Here is a 23,260-nt window from a genome sequence, read left to right as displayed (position 1 = left end):
ACAGGGCAAGTTGTTCCGATCAGGGCAGGTTAGAGTTTGTGACCAAGGGCAAGCAGGGTTCCCTATTCATTCCCACCCACACTGTCTTCCTGAGGGAACAGGTGGGCATAATGAAAGCCAACAGACCCATCACTTTATGAGTGCCACAAGGATGAAGAGTATGGCCAGGGCTGAATGTTTAGATAATGAAGAACTGTCTCCCCAACGAGTAACTACGCTAAGCCTTGCACCTCTCTTTTAACCAGTATCATGGCAAGAGCCTTCAGATGACTGCAATGTAAAGAAAACACAAATCTGCTTGAATAAGAGGAATTTCTTACCTACACAGAAAGCAAGGAATATCTCTGGATGTTCTATTTTACTGATTCCCACTGTCTATAAGGTAGAGCTCCGAGTTCTCAGCCCAGCACCAAGTCCCCTGGATCTGAACCTAACTTACCTTCCTAACCTCTGCTCTGGGTATTGCCCCACCTGGAATCTCTACTACAGCCAGATTAGTATAACTGCAAACACTCGGGGACTTCCCTGGTGGTCCAGTGGTAAAGAATCCGCTTTCCAATGCCGGGGACGCGGGTTCGATCACTGGTCTGCACGTTAAGATTCCACATGCCAAGGGGCAACTAAGATAGCGTGCCACAACTACTGAGCTGGCGCGCCTCAACCAGAGATGCCGTGTGCCAAAAACTAGAGCGCACAGGCTCTGGAGCCCACGTGCCACAACTAGAGAGAGAAAACCCCCACGCCACAACTAGAGAGAAGCCGGTGCACCGCAACGAAAGATCCCACATGCCTCGATGAAGATCCTCCGTGTGCTGCAACACCCGACGCGGCCAAAAATAAAATTAAAAAAATTAAAAATTAAATTGCAGCCACTCAACGTATCTTGTACCTTTCCTCCCTCTTCATACCCAGTCTTTACATTCCCTGACTCTGCCGACTTCCTCCCACTCACCCATCAAGTTCCTACTCACATTCCATCTTTTTCTCACAAGGGACTTGCTGCCCACCTAGCCCAAGCACTTCTACTTCTCCTGAGCAAGGAAGGCTTTATACCCCTCACGGTGCCTGGCCCACAGGAAGCCTATGCTGATCATCTTATTTTATAACCCCCTTCACCATCACCACCCCTTTCCCCACCACCACATTATACAGAAAATATTTCATAGGCATTTAATTCATTTTTTCATTCAACGTATTCTATTTGTTTCTGTGTGCTTGGAGATCCTAAGATATAAAAGACACTATCTCTATTTGTCAAGGAGAAAAACCCATCAGGAGCTGAAAGACAACTGTGATATAAGTGCAATAATAAAACTGGGTCAGGGCTTCCCTGGTGGCGCAGTGGTTGAGAGTCCGCCTGCCGATGCAGGGGACACGGGTTCGTGCCCCAGTCTGGGAAGATCCCACATGCTGCGGAGCGGCTGGGCCAGTGAGCCATGGCCGCTGAGCCTGCGCGTCCGGAGCCTGTGCTCCGCAATGGGAGAGGCCACAACAGTGAGAGGCCCGCATACCGCCCCCCCCAAAAAAAAACTGGGTCAAGAGACAAACGAGAAGGGAACGATCGCTTCTAAGGGGGGTGGGGTGCCAGCGGTGGCTAGGAAACAGAGATGTTGAGGCAATAAATACATACACAGTAAATACTCCTATTTGGCAGCAATGACAACAGCCTCCCAGAGGGCACATGAGGTGTCAGACTGGTGTTCTTCACAGCACCCACACCTATAGCAAAAGGGCTCCTGTAGAGAAGCTATTTAGAGTCATTCAGAAAATACTGAGAACCTATTACATGCCAGATACTGATCCACTAGCCTAGCTGGGGATAGAGCAGAGAGTGAAGTCAGCAAACAAATAAATGTGAGAACTTTATACAGTGACAGGGCTGGGAAGAAAATAAAACAGGATAATGGGTTAGAGTGATGGGGAAAGGTCTTTGTCCTCTATCCATCATTCTGCCAATGGCAAGCAAGATACCCCACACTTAATCCAATAGGCTAAGACCGCTTTTAGTTAATAAATATCACAAAATAGCATCAAAGGAAGATTCTAATAATACACCAAGCTACTACCTCAGGTGGACCCCCAGTCTTCCAGCTTTGAGAGAAAAAAGTGACATTCAGAATGGAACTTTAGAAGAGCACAGCTATTCCACCCAGGCCTTAGTTACTGTCACTCATCTGCCATACCGCTTACACCGCTAGCTTGTTTTGCAATTACTTTATTTCATCTTTGGATAACACCCTCATTCCCTAGGTTAAAAAACTGATGTACCTGGGAAGGGTGTCCTTTTGAGACACCTTACAATCCTGATTAGAATCAAGGGTGAAATTTCCAGTCCCCAGTGTTTTCAATTAATGATTGGGCCTGAAATGGACATAAAATTTTTCCTCTACCTCCCAAAATATTTGTATTTCACTCTTCTCACACCAAAGGCTAAGAAAGCCTACAACTGAACAGAATACCTTGAAATCAACCTCAAATCACTAATTCCAATTTTCAGTGCCAATTGTTTTTTTTGTCTGTTTTGTTTTTGTTTTTGCGGTACGCGGGCTTCTCACTGCTGTGGCCTCTCCCGTTGCGGAGCGCAGGCTCAGCGGCCATGGCTCACGGGCCCAGCCACTCCGCAGCATGTGGGATCTTCCCGGGCCGGGGCACGAACCCGTGTCCCCTGCATCGGCAGGCAGACTCTCAACCACTGCGCCACCAGGGAAGCCCAGTGCCCATTGTTTATAGCCCTTCTTCTACTGCATTTTGCTCCCCCTCTGTCCAAATTCAGGTTCAGTCTAAACTAAACCTCAGGATATTACCTGAGGGTGTGAGCCATTTCCTTTACTTTTTTGGTATCCCCTAAAGTGCTTAGCATGAGGCTGGCATGCAGTTCACCTTCAATCTTTCTCTGGTTAGGTTCTGTTGAGCTTTATTGTCTTGGACTGTTTATAGGTTGTTTCATCTGGAAAATGCATCACTGTAGCTTGTGGAGAGGATGGAGTACGGAAGAGATGATTAAGCAAGGAGTAACTTCTTTTGTAATTCAGAGTCCTTCCCAGTCTTTCCAGGAAAAAGTACAGCATCAAAATAACCTCACTATCCTTTCTGTCCTTTGTCTGTTGGACAACCCTTCCAGGCTTGTCCATGTTATTGAAGTGAAAACTGCAGGAAAGCTCCTGGAGGAAAGTAGTCATTTCATATTTATCCTTGTACTCCCGGCGTCTCCATCAACTTAAGTCACAGATCACAAATGTTTATTAAATGAGCAATTTTTTTTAAAGGAGAGACTCAGTATGCACTCGAAAACGTTTGTTGAGGAGATTCCCTTTGTGCCAAAGAAGAAACAATCCTCAAGAACTGGTATCAAATATATCCAGAAAGATCTCGGTCCCCTAAGGCTGCCAGTGTCTCCGAATCAAGTGCCTGCGACCACGCTCGTCTTTGCTGACACTGACTCCGAGCTCTAGCAATCCTGTCAAACCCATTTAACTCTAAGTTCAAGCACTTTCCCCCACCTTTTCTTTCAATTCACAGCCTCTTGCTCAAAGCCTGAAGCAAGTTTATGAAATGTGCTTCTAAGCAATACTCAGAAACTCCACGAAGTAGAGAAGCTAGAAACAGAAATCGGCAAGAAATATGCCAGATGCCTTGTCTTTTTCTTCTCAGCCCTTTCTTGGGAAGGGGGATCCAGGCAGGGACAAGCCCTCATCCTGCCTCTCGGTGACCCCTATGCCTGGCTCCCAGTGGGGTCCGATCCAGCCTCAAAGCCTTAAAACACGCTGGGCCTCTCCCAAACGCCAGTGGTGGTGTGGGAAAACAGGAAGCACTTTCGCACTACTACACTGAGCGGGTCACCCACCCAGCGTCAACCGGGCGGCGGCTCGGCGGAGGGCTGCTAGGCCAGCCGCGTGGGGAGGGAGCGGAAGGCTGCGCGGGACTCGCCCGGTGTCGGCCGCCCAAGTGCAGAGCAAGAAGCGGGCGAGCGGGCGAGTCCTTCCCTGCAAGGCTGGCTCATCGGCGAGGACTCCGCCTGTACCGCCCGCCTCGCCCAGATCAGGGATCTACGGGAGGGGAGTGGGCGGCCCCAGGGCCCTTCCAGGCCTACCTTCCCCGACTCCCTGGGCTCCATGGCCCTGCTTTCGGTGGCCCGTGCTGACCCCGCCACGGCCTCCAGGCCGCCCCCTTCCCCCGCGGCCTGGCCTGAGGATGCCGTAGCCGCGACCACCTTGGGGGCCGGGACCCCCGGAAAGGAGGGCGCCCCGGCGGGGAGGGAGCGCGGCCCGTAACCGGCTGTCCCTGGTCAGAGGGGGAGGTGGCGCTCGCGGAGCCAGGAGAGGCGCGCAGCTGGTACTTGTGTCGCGCCGAGCGAGCCGCTTTACGGCAGCAGCCTAGCCCGAGGCGGCGGGGCATCATGGGAAGCGCGGTCCAGGCTCGGTATGCGGCTCCCAAAGCTGCTATTGCTCCGGGAATACGGGGTCCCGATTGGACGAAGCAGCTAGCTCTCCGCCCTTCCCGCCTCCCTCCCCCGGCGATGGTTACTAGGTAGCGTACCCACGACGCTCTCCCAGGCCCTATAGGAAGGGCAAAGTACTCTGATTGGGCTATAAGATTGCTCGTGCTTGCGTCTATTCCCTCCCATTTTTAGGGCGAATGTCAACCTTGAAGATTCCAGACTGTATCTAATCAAGGAGGTAAATACTTTTTGTAACATTCATTCACAAAACATCATTGGTTGCCCGTCATGTTGCCAGGCACTGTGCAAAGGTTTGGGAATGCTCAGTTGAGTCAAACAGAAACTTGGCCTCCAAGGAATTCAGTCTATTGAGGAAACAGACCATAAACATAACTACAAAATGAAGAGACAGTTCAACGAAAGAGGTAAACACAAGACTCTATTAAAGCACACTTTGTCACCTTAGGTTGCGGTCGTGGGATGATATGGGGTAGTTAGTCGAGGATTTCCTGAGGAGGTGCTGCCTGAGTTGAATTAAAACAAGAGGTAGGAGTTAGCCATGTAAAGAAGATGCTATGGTGTCCCCTCCAAATTCATGTGTTAACTCCTATGTGATGGTGTTTAGATGTGGAGCCTTTGGCAGGTAATTAGGTTTAGATGAGATCATGGGGGTGGGGCTCTCATGATGGGATCAGCGTCCTTATAAGACGAGACACCACAGAGCTTGCCCTCTCTCTCTGCCATGTAAGGACACAGAGAGAAGGCAGCTGTCTGTAAGCCAGGAAGAAAGTTCTCACCAGAACCCGACCATACTGGCACCTTGATCTTGGACTTCCAGCCTCCAGAACAGTGAGAAAATAAATTTCTGTTGTTTAAGTCACCTGGTCTATGGTATTTTGTTATGGCAACCTGAGCCAACTAAAACGGGAGGAGGAGTGTTGCTAGGAAGAGCAATTGGGCATGAGAAACAGCCTCAGCAAAGCCAGGGAGGTGAGCAAACAGTGTGTGTAGGGAAGGTGTGTAAGACAGGAAGTGGTGGGAAATGATGCTGGAGAGACACGAGGGATGGATGTGGAAGGCATTGTGTGCTGCCTTTAAGGGCTGGAAGTAAGTTTTTAGCTGGTGACTGGTGTGGGCAAATTGCACTTTAGTTATTGCAGAGGAGAAGGTGAATATAAAGGGGAAAAGATAGAAGAGAGAAAACCAAACTCTAAATACATATATTTACTCTCCATTCTCTCATCTTTAAAAGTTGTAAAATTATATAAAGTAATAGTAACAATGTGTTGTTTTGCTTGTAATATATATGGATGTAATATGTATAATAATAATACAAATAATGGATAGTAAACTGCAGAAATCTTAAATGTACAGCTCAATGTATTTTTACATGTGTACCATATAGTCAACACCCAGAGCAAATATAAAAAATTTCCAGTACTCCAGAAAGTTTCCTTGTGGCCCTCCCACTATGTATACATAGGGGTAAAACTGCAGAAAGTAAGGAAATGACTATCATAAAAGTGTTGTCCCACTTTTGCACAGCAAAGGAAATCATAAACAAGATGAAAAGACAACCCACAGAATGGGAGAAAATATTTGCAAACGAAGCAACTGACAAAGGATTAATCTCCAAAATATACAAGAAGCTCATGCAGCTCAATATCAAAAAAATAAACAATCCAAAAATGGGTAGAAGACCTAAATAGACATTTCTCCAAAGAAGATATACAGATTGCCAACAAACACATGAAAGGATGCTCAACATCACTAATCATTAGAGAAATGCAGATCAAAACCACAATGAGGTATCACCTCACACAGGTCAGAATGGCCATCATCAAAAAATCTACAAACAATAAATGCTGGAGAGGGTGTGGAGAAAAGGGAACCCTCTTGCACTGTTGGTGGGAATGTCAATTGATACAGCCACTATGGAGAACAGTATGGAGGTTCCTTAAAAAACTAAAATTAGGGGCTTCCCTGGTGGTGCAGTGGTTGAGAGTCCGCCTGCCGATGCAGGGGACACAGGTTCGTGCCCCAGTCCGGGAGGATCCCACATGCCGCGGAGCGGCTGGGCCCGTGAGCCATGGCCGCTGAGCCTGCGCGTCCGGAGCCTGTGCTCCACAACAGGAGAGGCCACAACAGTGAGAGGCCCGCGTACCGCAAAAAAAAAAAAAAAAAAAAAAATCCAGAAGTGATTTGGAAGGCATTCCCAGGAGGTTCCAGGAGCACCCAGAACGGAGCCAGAACCACAGCTCTCCAGGCTCAGGGCTGGGGGAGTCAGGGTGGGCACAGGGCCCCCGAGGAGGTCCGCACCAGGAGAGCGAGCGAGGAAGGGAGTGCCATCAGTCTTCTGGGATAAGGCTACGTTTAAAATGTGGAAAACCTCCATCCCTCGAGCCTTCACTCGCTGAACGGTGGGTTAACTTAGCTCTTCCGCGCCTTTCTTTGTCGTCCTGGCTTGCCTGCCTTGAGGGGTGCAATGGGCCGAGGGGCAGGCACCAGGAGCCGTGTGGAGCCACAGCAGGGAGAAGCAGGACCAGGGCCCCGTGGCAGGGGTGGAGGCAGGCCGCAGGCTCCAGAGCCCAAGCCCCTCTGCCGTCACCGGACCAGATGGCAGGTGTGCCACCACCTTGGTGAAAACTCACCCCTGGCTCTGATCAGCTGTATGCCGGTGAGATGGGCTTTGTCCCTTGTGTCCTCTGGGCCTTGGCTGGGTTCTAGGCTCACAGCCACAGGCCATCACGCACCACCGCTCGACCTGACTCCCCCAGGCCGGCAGCCCCCCTCTCTGCTCACCTCGGGCAGGACGTTGATGCTGGACGGGCAGTGCCCACTGCAGTAGCTCACTTCCACCTGGTCCAGGTAGCAGGGGCCCTTGGTGAGGTTGTGGAGCTCGTGAGGCACCAGCAGGAGGGCTGCTCCTCTGTGGGGAGGGGCACGTGAGTGGCAGGAGGTGAGGGCAGGGCAGGGAGAAGGCCGTGATGAGGGGATTCTGTGAGGGCAACAAGAGTGTGGCCTGAGCAGAGCAGGTCGGGGAGGGGGTGGCCAGGCGTTTCGATGCAGCACTGGGGGGTCTTCACTCTGCTGATCCCCATGGTGGGCAGGATTGGAGAAGGCGGGCCTCCGTGGGCAGGCATGGGAGTGGTTTGGGAGAAGGGCCCAGAGCAGGGAGAGGCGCGGCAGGAGGTGCCCGAGGTCCCCTGCATACCCGGAGTCTCCTGGCGGCAAGTGGAACAGCAGCTCCCCAGAACAGCAGCTCCCCGGCTCCTGCACGGCCACCTCACCCTGCAGAGGGAGTGGTCCCCAGTGCTCTCAGGAGGATGGCCCAAGGCCCCACACCACCTGCTTGAGGCTCCGAGACCAGCCTCTGGGGAGGGACCCGGGCAGGAGCCCGGGGAGCCCTCTGAGAGGGCAGCAGGGCTGCAGGTGGGCACCTAGGCACAGATGAACAGGGGGCAGTGCTGGGGGCAGACGCTCCTCCTGCGGATGCAGCAGCAGCTCTCACAGGCCTCCTGCCTCTCGGATCCGGGCTGGGGAGAGTGGGGAGAGCCTCTTCTCCATCCCTCCCCTTGCAGACTTTTCTGTTATCCCACCCCAGCCCTGAGCCCAGCCTGGGGGCCTGGCCAGGGCAGTGGCCTGAGACTGGCGTCGGCAACAAGAGTTTCCAGAGGGGAGGTGGGCCTCCGGGGGCCAGAGACTGTCCCAGTGTGATGGCTGATGGCCAAGCTGCCCACTGCCGCGCGCCCGGGTAGAGGGGAGGAGCCAGTGGGGGTAAAGGGACAAATCGGTGGACCAGAGGCCTGGGTCAAGAAGGGCTAGGGGGCATGGAGGGCCGTGGTGTCTCACCGGGTGGGGACGCCCCTGGTGCCAGCACTCGCAGTGGTCTGCAGGCACGCAGGGGCCCTCCTGGCTGCGGAAGTGCCCGCGCCGGCACACACAGCCCGGGGCCTGCCCCGCACTGCAGCTGCCCTGAGTCTCCGTGGCGTTGGGCTCCCAGCACGTCTGCTCACAGGGCCCCAGCTCCCCGGGGGCCACCTGCTGCCACATTTCTCCGGGGGGGCCCTCTGCCAGGGAAGACCACCGAGCCCACCACTCGGGTCAGCCCTGGGTACAGCCTCAATTCTCCCCCCTCCCACACTGGGCACCCTTGGGTCCCTGCTCCTGTCCCCAGCGCTGCCCACTTGGCTCCAGCAGCCTCAAGACTTCTGGATTTCCGAATATACCTCTCTGCTCTTATCCACCCTCCCAAATACTAGTGGGGCCCAGCTTGGTAAGTGGAGGTAGCACCGCCTAGGACATGCAGGCCCCTCTCCCCTTATCAGGGCCAGCCTGGCCTTGGCTTTGGAGGGACCAGCAGGGATCTGGGCAGCCCACATCTCACCCCGACAGTCAGCGAGGCGGCAGCTGAAGGCTCCACCTTGGCAGACACTGGGACGACAGATGCTCTTGTTCAGATGCCTGCCGTGCCTTCCTCCCCACGCCCGTTCTCAGCAACCCCTCCCTCCATCCCCACCCACGCTCCCAGCCCTCACCAGCGGGTGCAGTTCTGGGTGAGCAGAGTCCCTGGGGGCAGCTCCCGGCCCTGCTCTTCAGGAGTCAAGCTGAGGTCCCAGGGCAGAGAGAGCTGGGTGCAGGAGCACTGGGTGGGGCGTACACACGTGCCATTGCGCAGAAGCTGCCGGGTGGGGCAGGCTCCGGTTACACTTGGACCATCCCCCCTTCCCCCCACCTGCCTGCTCCCTCACAGGAGAGTCAGGGCATGGTTCCCACACCCACCTGCCCTCCAGGGCAGTCACAGCCAAGCTGGCAGGGTTCCTGCATGCAGAGGGTGCCAGGCTGCAGATGATAGCAGAGGCGCGGGCACGAGGTCACACAGGGGCTGAGCACCTGGCCAGGTGGGCGCTCTGGGGGGAGCGCAGAGAGTGAGGTGGTGTCCCAGGGAGGGGGCTGCCTCGGGACCTGCCGCCGGCCGTGGCGATCAGCTGGGACGGCCCCGGGCTCGGCAGCACAGCAGGGAACAGCAGGCACCCAGCGCCCTGGGTGCTCACTGGGGCAGGGCTGCAGGTTACATTCCTGCCGTTGCTCCGTGTCCTGGGCCTGGCACGGTGCCCCCCCAGGGCCTTCCTTGCAGCTCCGATGTCTCTGGGTGGTGCCCCAGCACAGCGAGCAGAGCAGCTGCTCCAGGCTGACCAGGGCCCGAGGGCTGGACACTCATGGGGGCGGCACACCAGGGACCCGTTACCACAGGTGCTGTGGCCGCGGAGTGCAGGAAGGGCTCAGACCCTTGAGAGTCCGGGTGAACAGAGTCTCTGCTCCCCAGCAAGGCCCATAACCCTGACCTGGCCCGAGCCTCCCATCCAGAGGCCGCTGGGGGGCAGCCACACCAGTTTTTGCTGTCCAGCCACCCGCCTCGGCCGGGGCCAGCACCCATGAAGCACTGGGACTGGGGAGGCCACAGCGGCAAGAAGACTTGGGCACACAGTGCCCATCCTGTACCAGCTGGCCAGGGGGACAGCGGCAGCCTGGGAGAGCAGGTGGGGAGGACGAGCAGGGTTCGGGGCTGGGGCAGGCGCACGTGACAGATCCCTCTATTAGCCAGTTGGAGTCCAAAGCCTCAGGCAGCCCTGGAGCACCCTTCCTCCCACCCCTCCCCCCACGTGACCTGTTCTCCACCTGCCCTGGGTGTGGGCACCAACCTGGGAAACTTTGAGGCTTCCTGAGAGCATCCTTAGGACGCAGCCTGTCTTGACTAAGGCTCACTCGGGCAGGACCTCCAGCCGGTTGCTGAAAGTGACCCAGAGATCCACTCTGCTGCCCTATAACTCATGACCCAGCCGTCTGCCCGCCCCAGGTCACAAGCTCTCTGGGAGCAGGAGGCAGCGAAGCAGGCGCGGGTTCCCCAGCGTTCCCGGGCTGGGCTGGGGGCGTGGCCTGGCTACCTGGGTGGCACCATCCCTGCAGACACTGCACGGGGACCCAGAGGTCGGCACAGCTTCTTGGGCAGTGGTCGGCACAGTCCAGGGTGGGCACGGGGTCCCGGGCCTCGCAGCCCTCTCCTGCGGACCAGAAGGTAGGAGTCTGTGTCGGGACTTTGTGAGTCCCGAGCCTTCCCTGGGCACCTCCAGGGCCAGAGGCAGCACTCCCCTCAGGAGCCATAGCCCTGGCCCCTCCTCCGATGCTGGAGCCGGCTACCCGGGCAAGGCCCCGTGTTGCAGCTCTCAGTCTGAGCCCATGGCCCCTGGCAGCCTCCTCCAGAGGGGCCCCCAGCCTCTCTCCAGCACAGCTGGAACCCTCCACTGCAGGGTACCTGGCAGCGGCTCCAGGCCCCCCAGGGACTCCACTGGCATCAATCTGGGGAGAAGAAACGGAAGTCAGTCCCCAGGCCCGGCTCCTGCCTCCAGCTGAGCCCCCTTCCTCCCCTTCCAGCTGCTGACCCTCCAGCCTCAAATCCAGCAGGCCCTGGGGACTAGCCGGAGGGCGAGCGGGCCAGCTAACTGCTGGGACGCTGGAGTGAACAACGCGGCCCAGCCCTACCTGGCCAGGCCCGAATCCACCTCATTCCAGGCCCTTCTCCCTGTGGCCTCCGCCCCTCCCATCATCTTGGCAGGCTCCAGGGTCTGGGCAGAGACGCTGCTGGCTGAGTGGCACAGTGCAGAGGTCTGGATCCCCGGCCCGTGGCCTCCCCGTCTCGGGGTCCAAACAGAGGCGGCGGCGGTGCTGCTCTGAAGCCAGCGTGGGGACCGAGGTGGAGGAGGGGCCAGCTGGGTCCCCGGGCCAGCGCTCCTCTAGGGCAGTCCTGGAGGCAGAGGCCAGCATGCCGGGGAGCAGGCAGGGCCCACAGGGTGACCAGTCGGACCAGCGGCTCAGAGGCAGAAGACCTAGGAAGGGCGGCACGTGAGCAGCCTTCCCAGGGACCCTCCCCCAGACCCAGAGACCACAGTAGATAGGGAGGGAGGGGCTCAGGTTGTGACCAGGAAGGTCCGGAAACAGGAGAGGCTGAGGGAGGCGTAGGGGGCCAGGGCAGGGTGACCAACCATCCTGGTTTGCCTGGGACCATCCTGGTCCTAGAAATGAAAGTTTCAAGTCCCAGAAACCCACCTCTCCACCCTGGGCAAACGGAGTCAGTTGGTCCCCCTGGTCCTGAGTTACCTTGACAGCCTGGTGTGCTGCAGCTCCCCACGCTGGCATTCACTGTGGGAGGGGGCAGTCAGGGTGGGCTCGGGAGGCAGGACCCAGCCCAGCACGGCGGGCAGGGGGCTCACGGAGGGGTAACCTGGGCTCTGGGCTCATTTGGAGCAGGAGGAAGCTGGGACCGGGCCTGTGGGGCTTAGCTTGGCCTTCTCTGCATGGGGCAGGCTGCCCTGGGGAACTCCTCCCCCTCCCGTTCCACTCTCTGGTCCCAGTGCTCTGGTGCCACCTTCCCCGCCTCCAACACTCACCACTCTTTGCAGCCCAGCTGCAGGTGGTCCCTGGGGGCCAGGGTCACCCCAGCTCCTTCTCCTGAGATGTGCTGGCAGTTACACTGCTTTGGGGGAATGCAGCCGCCAGCCTGCTCCAGCAGCCCCTGTGCAGAAGGGGACACAAGGACAGGGCTGTGTGGCAATCATTTCGTCACCCTAGTGCCAGCACCGTGCCGGGCCCACAGCAGGTGCACGTGTGTGGTGCGGAGCCAAGGCATGGCTGAGCGGCCACGAGGCAGAATGTGAGAGCTGTCAAGGCCCCGAGTACCGCAGGTTTGCAGGAGAGGGGTTCATCTTGGACGTCACGGAGGGAAGGAGGCGTGGGGGTGGACAGGGGATCCCTCCTCCTGGGGCGTCTCCCCTAGCTCCACGCCTCACCTCGGGGCAGTAGCAGCCAGGCTGGCAGGGTGGCAGGTCCTGGCAGAGCCGACGGCTCAGGTGTGTGGCACAGAGCCCAGCGCGGGGAGAGCCACAGGCCTGGAACTCAGAAGGAGGTGCGCAGCTGTCCTTGGCGGGGAGAGGCAGGCAGGCTGGTGGGGGGCAGCCCAGAGACACCCTCTGCTCCCCAAGCCCAGAGAGCACAGCGCATAGTCCCATCACATCCCCTTGAGGTGACCCAGTAAGAGTGCAAGATTGTCCCCCTGCTACATGTAAGGACAGACCAGTGTCGCCCCGTCCAGCACCCACTCAGCCCCTGTGGGTGCCTCCAGGGATGGGTGAGAATGGTTTGGACCGTGGGGAGCCAGGGAGCTGCATGGGGTTCGGGGCCTGGCACTAGCAGGTGCTCCAGGGATTGGCAGATGGGAGGCAGAGGGGCAGAGACGGAGGGCAGCTAGAGCAGGAGGTGGGCAAGACCCACTGTGCCTGGGGGCAGCTACAGGCGGACCTGCGGCTGCAAAGTGGGAGAACTGTGACGGCTTGGGGGCGGGGGGCCGGGGAGGAGCAGCTGTGAGGAGAGGGCTGCTGAGGGCCAGGCCGGGGGTAGCTGGGCTGCCGAGGGCAGGCTCAGTGCAGGCGCGGGCAACCGCTCTGGGGTCCTGGGGACGCTGAGAGCATCACTCTAAGGGGAGCCGGGCGGCCCAGTGGGGAGCCCGGGAGGGCCCTGTCAGCGTTCAGCTCCCTGGCTTCTTGCTCCTGGGGCCTCACCAGAGCAGTTGCTGATGAGGCAAGGCCGGAAGTGGCCATCCAGTCATGTGCGGGGGGCCCTCCGGGCGCTGGGCCCTGGTGTCGGTAGCAGTGCTGGACCAGCACCTGGCGTGAGCATCGCGTCCAGCGGGGAGCGAGGGAGGAGGAAAGGGCCTCAGCGCGGAACCAGGACACCTGAGTCTAACTCTGCCGGTAACTGTCTCCTGACTTGGAGTGTCCCTTCCCCTCCCTAGGGTTCAGTGTCACAGCTCTAAGTCAGGAGGCTTAGAGGATGCCAGAGGCCACAGGGTCTGCGGAGGTGAGAGCTGACAGGGAAGGGGAGGGGCATGGGCTCCAGGCAGGGTGAGTTCTAACCTGGACATAGTGCAGGAAGGTGCCTTCGGGGCAGTGACAGCCCTGCTCGCAGCCAGCGGAGAAGTAGCCCACCTGCCAAGTGATGTGGGCGCAGGAGGAGGGGCAGCCCTCGCCGGGCTGGCACTCCCGGTACGGACGCCTGGCTGGGCAGCCTGTCTCTGAGGCAGCACCTGCGTCAGTGCCCAGCTCCAGCCCCGCTGCCCTCGCTGCCTCCTGTGCCCACCCCGCGGCCTGCCTCTACTCACCCCGGCGCCAACCCCCAGACAGGCCAACAACACCCTCCCGGGCCTGCCCCTCAGGGCCCGTGCCACGCTCACTCCTGCGGTCTCCCCACACCTCGCGCAGCCTGAGTCTGCTTCCTTCCTCCTTCACTTGTCCATCACTGGCCTGGGTAAGGGGCAGCCTGTGGGGATGGCGTGGGAGAGGTCAAAAGGCACCTGTGAGTCAGGGTCAAAGGCCAAAGTGGGAATCAGCTCAGTTGGAGTGTCCAGGGCAGAGCCTGGGCTGGGGCTCAACTCTGCAGACCTGGGTGCAGCAGATGCGGCTCTGGCAGGCGGGCGGCCTGGGGCAGGGCGGCCAGGCACAGCGCCGGGAGCACAGCTGCTCCCCTCCTCCGCACGAAACACTGCCATCCTCCCAGGGGCCCCAGGAGCCCCGCACCCTGGGCCCAGGGCAGTCGGGCACCTCCCAGCACTGAGGATGCCCACCACACAGGTGCTGGGGACAAGGAAAGCGGCTTCAGAAGACAGGGCCCTGCCCACTTCCCCGAGGGCCCTACTGCCCAGCTGGCAGTCCACCCCCTCCCTGGCTCACCCTCCTGGCTCACCAGTTGTCACACGGTCCAGTCGCCACCTTCCCGGGCTCCAGGCTCTCCCAGGAGCTGAGCACAGACCCTGCGGACCAACCGGCTCTGGTTCTCAGGGATCCCTGAGGACACAGGAGTGGGGGCGGGCACTTCAGACGGCTCAGCCCCATCAATCCCTCCTTGTACCCTACTGCATCCTCCCTCCCTCCCTCCCTCCCTCCCTACCAGACTCCACCCCATGGGGACCTGGATCCTGGACACAGGAGATGGAAGCCCCAACCTGGACCAGCCCAAGGATGCAGGAGTTGCCCATTCCCATCCCACAGCCCCAGGTTGGCCCCTGTGGGCAGAGCGGCAGGGGTCAGGTAGGCGGGTGGTGCCATGCTCGGGGGGGCCGTTGGGAGGGGGAGGGGAGGCACTGACCCATGGCTCCGGGGTGCTACTGGCAGCGGCATTGGGCTGGGGACACACAAAGGCCGTCCCGGGACAGCTGGCCAAGGGGCACCCACAGCTGGGCTGGCAGCCTGTCGAGCCTGGCTGGCACACGACCCCGGGGGACAGGTCCCGGCAGGAGAGGGGGCAGGGCCTCCCACAGGGGAGAAGCCACCTGCACAGTCTACAGCAGGAGGGAAGCAGAGAGGGTGGGTGCTGAGGGGGTCCACCCTGGGGGATCCCGACTGTCGGGCGATAAGCCCTCCTGCTATGCCCACCACCCGCTCGGACCTTCATCCTGCCCCAGTTCCACGGGGTGAGTGACCTAAGGGCTGTCCCTCAAAGAAAGTGACACGCAAGTGTGTATGTGGGGGGTGTGTCAAAGGTCAGAGGCAGCATCTCCTAGCCTTACAAGGGACCCCCCCCAGAGCTCCACAGAAGCCCTCACCTGTGCATTGAGTAGAATTGTCCTGGCAGGGGCGACTCTGCCTGTGGCCCCCAGGACAGGGCTGGCCTCCCTCAGAAGTGGGGGGCCAGCTACATGCTCAGCTCCGATGGGACTGCCCCAGGCAAACGTCACAGGGAGACCACAGTCCCCATGGGCCCCAGGCTCCATCCACTGTGCCAGGAAGACAAAATCATCCAGCTGCCTTAGGAGGCCCAGGGGGTCCCAGCCTATTGGGATTGGAGCAATCTAGTGGGGGATCTCACCTGGGCACTCAGAGGGGCTGGTGCAGGTCTCCCTCTGATGCTGAGCCCCTGCCTCCCCCGACTCCCCGGGGCACGGGACCCCTCCATGCTGAGGAGCCAGGCAGGTGCAGGCCCTGGAGCGGGTCCTCGTCTGGCCCCGGCAGGGCTGGGAGCACACCGTCCTCTCTGACCACAGGCACCAGCCTCCAGGCACTGTGGAGGCAAATGGCGGGCATTGGGGTGCAGCCATCCCTCCCCCAGACCCAACCCTCTCTGCGCCCCCGGGCTGCTTCTCCTCACCCCCCGGAGCGGGGTGCATACCTGGGCAAGGCAGGTCTGTGCAGGTCAGCCTGCCCTCTGAGCAGGTGCTGGGCGGGGCCCGCAGGCACAGGAGGGAGAGGGCAGCTCAGTCCCGCCGGGTCCTCCTAATCAGCCTTCCCTTCCCTCCGCCCGGCCCCATTTCCCTCTGAGGTCTCAGTCACCCTCCCCGTTCTCTAGCGCCTCCAGCCCCTGCTCCCTGTCCCACTCAGGGCCCTCTCAGGTGTCCTACGGACTCTGCCCTATGGGGAAATGATCACGGGTCGCTCAGGGGCCAGACAGTGGGAGGAAACACCACACCGCCGCCCCCTTCCCCCTCACAGCACACGCCCAGACCTCCAAAGTCTCCCAGAACTGCGGAGCTGGCTGCCTCAGTTTCCCCACCTGTCAGACAAGGGGTTAGGGGGCCTGCCACATCTCCTCAGGGCTTGTGGGAGCCTAGCGTGCATCCGCTGAGACCGGGAGAGCTCAGGCGCACGAGACACAAAGCGGACTAGTCCTGTCCTCACCCCTGCACCTGTCCCTGCATCCCGCATCCTACCCACACGGTGCCTTCACCCCTGCGTCTGCGTCCTGCCCACACGCCCGCCTCACCAGCAGTTGCAGCCATCGGGCCTGGCCAGTTGAGCGCCGGGACGGTGCCGCTCCCCGGTCAGCAGGCCCAGGCAGCTGCAGTAGCCGGGCTGCACGCAGACAGCGCTGTGGGCACTCAGCACCTGGCCCGGCGGGCAGTAACCGCCTGGCTGGCAAACGCAGTGCTGGGGGACAGCAAGGGAGGGCCCCTGTCAGCGGAAAGCAGGGCCGAGGGGACCGGGAAGGGGCGCCCGGGAGGGAAGATGAAGTGGAGGGGGCGGGGGGCAGAGGGGAGAAGGTGCGAGGCTCCAGTTCAGAACTGCTACGTTCTACGCTCAGTTTGTCCACCGGAGTTTCTCCTCCAGGGGAGGAGGGGAGGAAGAGGAGAGCCTGAGAGGAGCTTCCCTGGGCGGAGTGGCCTCCAAACGTGAACCCCATGGAGGGCTGAGTGGGGACCGAGGCATCTCCCAGACCTCCTAGAACGTACGGAGCAGGCGACTGGAAAGCTGGGGGGAGGGGAGCGTTTGGGAAGGCGCTGGGGCTCCCTGGGGGAGGCCGGGATCCCGCACCGCCTCCCCGTCCTGGGAGCCTCCCGACCTCCCCGGACTGGTCGAGCAGGGCCTCCAAGCGCTTCCCTTCTCCCCAGCCCTTCTCTCAGCATTTTTGATTCGGGTCGGCTTCCTCACCACCGCGCAGGCGCCGTAGGACACAGACCCCGGCGGCCTGCCTGCGTCCCTCTCCATGGTCCTGGGCGGGTGCTCAGAGGATAGCCCCACACCCCGCAGGCGCATGCGCACACGCGCGCGCACGGAGGCAAAGCCCGTGAGCCGATACGCCCCTGGGGTTTACGATGATATAACGGGATGATTGCCCTTTCCGATATGTTTATGCTGCTTCTGTCATAAAACGTTTAAATTGAGAAACGTATGCAGTAAGGAAGGCAAGGGCTGCTGGGTGAGGCTCGCTCCCACTTCTCTCTGGAGTAAGTGGGACCCTGATGGGCGCTGACCCCGCCCCTTCCCACCACTGCGGGGCAACCCCAGGTCAGAGGGGCCACACCCCAAAGCCACACCCTGCCGTCCCGCAAAGTGACCCTCAGGAACCCAGACTCACCACGAGGTCCTCACAGGAGCGAGGACAGGGAGGGCCACAGGGGCTGTACTCGGCCCCTTGGATGGCGGTGCAGTTGGTCACTGGGGGTAGGGGACAGGATAGGCAGAGAGCTGGGTGGGTCGCCCACCCCGGCCCACCCCGGCCCGTCTCCCCGTCATGCTCCCTGCAGCTTTCCCGCCTCTGCTCCTCGACCCAGCCCCGTCGCCGGCAGGTACCTGGGCATGGCAGAGCCTGGCAGGCGGGCCCCTGGGCCCGAGGGTCCTCGCAGTAATCCCCCAGGCCCCCGGGTGGGGTCCGGCTCCGGAGGCCGCCCACACAGGAGTGGCGAGGGCTTGGCTGGTGCAAGGCGGCAGGCATCCACGGGGCGCAGAGGCCACATCGGGGCTCCACGGGACTCACGGTGACACCCCAGCAGGAGGTGGGGCTCCTCCTCTGCCTCAGGGCCTGGGCAAGGAGGTGGGGCTGAAGCCAGTGGGGGCAGCGGTGCCAAGCAGGATGGTGTAACGCCGGGGGGCCTGGTGCAGAAGCGGTGCCGGTGGCGTCCGGCAGGGCCACAGGAGGCTGAGCACTGGCTCCATGGGGTCCAGGGTGACCACGTGGGCTGACCTGGGGGTGCACAGCAGAGAGAGGCAGAGAGAGAACAGAGCAAGCGGAGGCTGGAGGGACCCAAAGGGCTGGGGGCAGAGTGTGATGCACAGGACAAGAGCATCCCTCCCCCCTGCGCCCACCTCTCCCCAGGGCTTTCCTCCCCAGCCCCCAGCCCCGGCCCCATGCAGACCCACTGCGGCAAGCAGGGGGTACAGAGGGAGCTTGCAGGGGCGAAGTCAGGAGAGACCCCCTTGTCACCCTCCTCACAAGGCCAGGAGGTGCAGGTGGTGATGAGCCCAGAGTCACAGGAGCTGGAGGAGGAGAAGCAGAGAGTCAGGGCGCTGTTAGAGGCTGAATGTGTCCCCTCAGATTCATATGTCGGAGGCCTAACATGTGAATGTGACCGCAGAGTGTGACCTGACTTGGAGAGAGAGTCTTTACAGAGGTAATCAAGTTAAAATGGGGCCATTAGGGTGACCCTAATCCAATATGACTGGTGTCCTTATACAAAGGGGAAATTAGGACATAGGTGCACACAGAAGAGATGATGTGAAAACACAAGGAGGAAACGGCCACATGAAGGCAAATTGGAGGGATGCAGCTACAAGCCGAGGAACACCAGGAATTGCCCACAAACTCCAGAAGAGGAAAGGGGCCTGGAACAGACGCTTGCTCACAGCCCTGAGGAGGAAGCGGCCCTGCCGACTCCGGGATCTTAGATTTCTAGACTCCAGAACTGTGATAGGACAAACTCTGTGTTCAAGCCACCCCGTCTTCGGTGTAGCTGAGGCAGCCTCAGCAGACAGAGACGGGAGGGAAGAGGGAGACTGGAGGGGAGGGCACGGGCGAGGGGCACAAGCAGGCTTGGCCCCGGAGAGCTGGTCGCTGTGCCTGCAGGAAGGGGTGTCTCCGAGGCCCATGGAGGCCAACACCCCCTGCCGCTTAGGAGAGACAGAGGGGTCCTTGGGGTCTTGGGGCCGTTGCAGGGGGAGGTGGTCTCACCAGTTCTCACATGGACGAATCACAGCACTGCCTGGGGGGTGGAAGCGTCCCCCACGGGCAGAGGAGCAGTTCTGGGTGGGCACACACACGTTGTTCTGAAACCAAAAGCCCTCCATCACCTTCCGGTTTCCAGCCTGGCCTGCTCTCTCCCCACCTGCCCCCCACCATCAGAGCTCAGCGCCCACTTGGCAGGCGCCCTCCCTCAAACACCATGGACCCTCCTTCCAAACATCAGTCTCTCCCCACTTCCCAGCATCAGGGAAACACAGACCACCAGGTTCAGGGGCCGTGGGGAAGGGCACAGACCCCCGATTTCTGGGAGAAAATACCATCTCTACCTGCAGGACACAAGACTGAACTGTCAAATCCATGAAATCAACTAACAAAGTATGAAAAGTGCAATTCATACAAAACGACGTAAAAAGAAACAAAACAAAATCAGATGAAACCACATGCACCCGGGGTTTGGACAAAAGCTGCTAGGGTCTCAAATTGAAAACCGCAGCCATCCGCCAGCACACGATTCGAAGTCAGATGTCCTGAAAGTAGCAGCCCTGGGAAGCAGTTTACCATCTCACAGACTCCCATGACCAGGGACACTATTACCCCAGTTTTACAAGTGGAGGAACTGAGGCATAAGACTACTCAGCCCGAGGTCATAGAGCTGATAGTGGAACAGCCTGAGCCCTCACTGGAGTCCGTCCCTACCAGGCCCCATGCTTCAGCAGCATCTCTGGAAGCCCTCCCCACTGCCCCGTGAGCTTTTGTCCAAACTCCACCATCCCCCGCTGCATTTGCCCGCCCTGGTTCCCACCACCCTCCAACTGGAGTGGCTGCCTCCCTGCTCTCTGACAGTCTAGTTGGACCGCCTCCTCCGGGAAGCCCACCATCCTGGACCCCATCCCCACCAGTCTGCATCACGTGCTCTGCAACATGCAGAGCTCACTTCCTCTGTATCACGTGGGTCTGTCTTTATTGTAGGGGCTCTGGGTCTGCTTTCCCCAGACTGGAGTCTCCTTGGGGGCAGAGCCTGCTCTTCCTCACAGCGTAGCCCAGCCCAGGACTGAGCTTACAGTAAGTGCTCGATAAATAACTGGTGATAACGTGGGAGGACAGAGCACGCAAGCAGGCACGAATCTTAAAGGATTTCCAGACCGGGCTTCCCTGGTGGCGCAGTGGTTGAGAGTCTGCCTGCCGATGCAGGGGACACGGGTTCGTGCCCCGGTCCGGGAAGATCCCACATGCTGCGGAGCGACTAGGCCCGTGAGCCACAACTACTGAGCCTGCATGTCTGGAGCCTGTGCTTCGCAACAAGAGGCCGCGATAGTGAGAGGCCCGCGCACCGCAATTAAGAGTGGCCCCCGCTTGCTGCAACTGGAGAAAGCCCTCGCACAGAAACGAAGACCCAACACAGCCAAAAATAAATAAATAATAATTAAAAAATAAAAGGATTTCCAGACCAATCACCATTTTACAAACAGGAAAACAGAGGCCCATACCTGAATGCCACTCGCCCGGGGTCACGTGCTGGTCACGGGGCTGGCGGAGCCGAGCCACGCGCCCTGAGTTCTGTCCGCAACCCTGCAAGGCTTTCCCCGTCTCCAGACCCCCACCCACTACCCCTACCCAAGCCCCAAGGAGGTCAGGCAGAGAACACTCACCAGAAAGAGCGTCCCAGATGGGCAGCAGCAGCCAGCGTGGCAGGGCTGGTCAGTCCCTCTCGGGGCACTGAGCTCTGCACAGGAAGCAGGGCCCTGTGCACAGTCCAGCCACTGCTTGCCCGGGGGACACACACTAGGCACTGGCCCTGGGGACACAGAGATTGACAGCTCAGCCTAGGCACATTCACTTCTCCCCTGGGGTCCCACCTGGGAGAGGCATCAGCTCCGGGCGCGGCTGGGAAGGTCACGGGGCTGCATGGGAGCTCAGGGAGCAGGGTCCCCGGGGTGACAGGGAGGGGTTGACAGGGCCGTGGGTGGTGTGGGGATGAGAAGTAAGGGCAGGGCGTGGAGGAAGAGGTGGGTGCCTCATCTGTTCAGAAGGAGTGGACACTAGCTTGAGTCTCCTGGATCCTTCTCTTGAGTATTTCCTCCTTGTTAGTTTTCTCCAATAAAAATGTTTTAAAACCCACTTGTCAAATGTGTGGACATAGCAGAAAAAAAAATCGAAGAGAGAAAAGGCAAAAGAGAAAGGGGCAGGGGGAGAGGAAGAATGAAGGAGGGAATTGGGGGAGGACCAGGGGACAGAAAATAAAAAGAAAGAACTGAAAGGAAAGAAAAAAGAACGGAAAATTGAAAAAAACAGAGGGAACGGGGTTAGCGCGCCCTCTACTGGCAGATCCTGGTATCAGTTTTGAGTGTTGGGTGCTTCAAGGTTTCTGAGCAGAAAGCAAGTGCACCCCAGGAAGTGAATTACACTCAGGAAAGAGAAACAGAGGCAACTGGAAGGAGAACGTAGAACGCCCCCACTCCAGGCTCTAGTTCCATCATAAATCGCCTGTCCCAGCTGAGCCACAGTCTCCCCATCAGTCAAATGAGCACGAAGGTCCCTACAGAGGCCTGCCCCTCCAGGCCTGGCAGCATCCAGTTCACTTCAGCATTCCCACGGCCCAGGCCTGGCCGCACAGAGGCATGCTGAGCCCCCCGGTGTGTGGGAGTCCACACCCGTCCACCTCTGGAGCCACCAAGCCCCACCCCCATCCCGACGCTGGTACCCACCAGTAATTGCAGGAGTCCAGCCGGGCCACTGCTCCAGGTGTATAGAGCTGCCCGGCGCAGCTGGCAGGGGCACTGACTCAGGGACAGGCAGCTGGCGTCATGCAGGAAGAGGCCGGGGGACAGGCGCAGCCAGGGGTGCAGACGCTGGTGCACTCCACCCCAGGGCCCTGCGCCAGGCACAGCCGAGGGCGTGGGCCCCCCCTCCTGGTGGCACTGCTCAGCTGAGCAGAACACCATGTCGCCTGGGCACTGGGCTGGACGGGAAGACAGAGCGGGTCTCGGCAGGGGCAGGCGGGAAGGCCAGCGAGGTGGAGGGCGGGGGGGAACCTGCACGCAGGGGACAGGTGGCAGTCAGTCAGAGGGACTGAGAGTCGGATGAAGCCCCCTCCCTCAGGGCGTAGCCCTGCCTGGTCCCCGGTGGCTGGGGGCTGGAGGAGACCCAGGAAATCGGGCAAAGTCTCTCTTGGCTCAAGGCATGGCCTGTCCTGGAGGCAGGGCTCGGTGCCTTGCAAAGGTAGGTGGCGAAAGGTCAAACCCCCAGGGGCCGGCGGGACGTGCCCGGTGGGAGGATGGGAGGGGACTCGGCACCTGTGCAGGGCTGCGTGCTGCAGTCCCTGGTCTGGCTGTGGGGTCCCTGGCACCCGGGGTCCCCAGGAGCTGAGGCGGAGCACCTGTGCCCACGTGTCTGGACGCCTGCACCGCAGGGCGCTGAGCAGGTGGACCAGGCGGCCCACAGACCCCAGACGCCGGGTACTGCCAGGAAGAGTGGAGTCGACCGTGACGGACGCAGGAAAGAGGGGGCCGAGGATGGCCGTGCGAGGGTCTGGCGCTGTGTGGGCTGGCACCGTGCAGGGTCCTGACTGCAGCTTCGGCCCCACCAACATCCACTCCTCCAGAGAGGCCCCCAGCACTCCCTCAGGCCAGGCCCACCCTGTTCATCTCCTGCTGGGCTTCCTGGGGCTGTGACTGGGCGCCGGGAGAAGCTTCTGGACAATAGCTAGGCTTGCCCCCGCCCCTCCCGAAGGGTCATTGTCTTCAGTGGCTGCTCACTCCACCCGAGGGCCCCAGACACACCAGGGACAGAGGGGGCCACATCTGGGTGCACAGAGGGGCTTCATGGCTCCTCCTGGGTGGCCTCTCCTGGGCAGGACGTGTCCCCAGGGTTGGGGCAGAGCCAGAACAGCTGCGCCAGCCTGGGCCCCCCTCCAGGGACGAGGGAGCTCCGGGAGCAGGCGGACCAGGGACTCCAGGGTGTCCAGCTCAGCGCCCCTGCAGGGAAAAGGGCAGGACACTGCACGGGGCCTTGCAGGGCGGGGCGGCTCGGGGGACCTGGGTGAGCTCCGAGAAGCTATGGGGGCGACGGAAGGGCTCATGAGGATGAGTGTGGCCTCTGCCCCTCGGGGACCTCCACCGTCAGCCCAGATCTCCCTCTCGGAGCAGAGCCTTCGCTGAATCTGGTTCACTGGGGCCCCACCTCTGTCAGTGGACCTGGCTGGCACCTCGACATGTCCACTACCCATCCTCACATTTTCTCCCAGATCAAAACTTCCAGAGCCTTCTAAACAACTGGCCTTCGTTCAGCCTCAATGTGGAAACCCAAGAGTCCCCTCAGACACCC

General features: G+C 60.0%; 1 protein-coding gene across 1 annotated transcript in view; it reads right to left on the bottom strand.

The window, feature by feature from the left end:
- ZNF862 (zinc finger protein 862) overlaps positions 1-23,260 on the bottom strand; it is a 69,230-nt gene that overhangs the window by 29,317 nt on the left and 16,653 nt on the right. Inside the window, 42 exon segments of the mRNA XM_082632269.1 lie at positions 7,241-7,436; positions 7,653-7,729; positions 7,918-7,974; positions 8,291-8,508; positions 8,826-8,872; positions 8,977-9,119; positions 9,221-9,600; positions 9,603-9,694; positions 9,789-9,966; positions 10,384-10,500; positions 10,637-10,784; positions 11,003-11,360; positions 11,594-11,635; positions 11,884-12,008; positions 12,283-12,590; positions 12,791-12,941; positions 13,051-13,155; positions 13,405-13,557; positions 13,921-14,102; positions 14,105-14,121; positions 14,231-14,307; positions 14,309-14,331; positions 14,490-14,549; positions 14,681-14,707; positions 14,710-14,886; positions 15,090-15,186; positions 15,190-15,260; positions 15,353-15,544; positions 15,653-15,699; positions 16,244-16,407; positions 17,336-17,415; positions 17,551-17,619; positions 17,651-17,941; positions 18,182-18,234; positions 18,926-19,020; positions 20,587-20,732; positions 21,653-21,695; positions 21,697-21,755; positions 21,758-21,830; positions 21,832-21,896; positions 22,231-22,608; positions 22,856-22,911. Of these exon segments, the coding sequence (XP_082488395.1) occupies positions 7,241-7,436; positions 7,653-7,729; positions 7,918-7,974; positions 8,291-8,508; positions 8,826-8,872; positions 8,977-9,119; positions 9,221-9,600; positions 9,603-9,694; positions 9,789-9,966; positions 10,384-10,500; positions 10,637-10,784; positions 11,003-11,360; positions 11,594-11,635; positions 11,884-12,008; positions 12,283-12,590; positions 12,791-12,941; positions 13,051-13,155; positions 13,405-13,557; positions 13,921-14,102; positions 14,105-14,121; positions 14,231-14,307; positions 14,309-14,331; positions 14,490-14,549; positions 14,681-14,707; positions 14,710-14,886; positions 15,090-15,186; positions 15,190-15,260; positions 15,353-15,544; positions 15,653-15,699; positions 16,244-16,407; positions 17,336-17,415; positions 17,551-17,619; positions 17,651-17,941; positions 18,182-18,234; positions 18,926-19,020; positions 20,587-20,732; positions 21,653-21,695; positions 21,697-21,755; positions 21,758-21,830; positions 21,832-21,896; positions 22,231-22,608; positions 22,856-22,911 (5,437 nt within the window).

Source organism: Mesoplodon mirus (genome assembly GCF_964341445.2).
Source record: "Mesoplodon mirus genome assembly, chromosome: 9".
In the NCBI taxonomy this organism is placed as follows: Eukaryota; Metazoa; Chordata; class Mammalia; order Artiodactyla; family Ziphiidae; genus Mesoplodon; species Mesoplodon mirus.
Note: the sequence above shows the minus strand (reverse complement) of the source record. Positions and strands in the feature narration are given on the sequence as shown.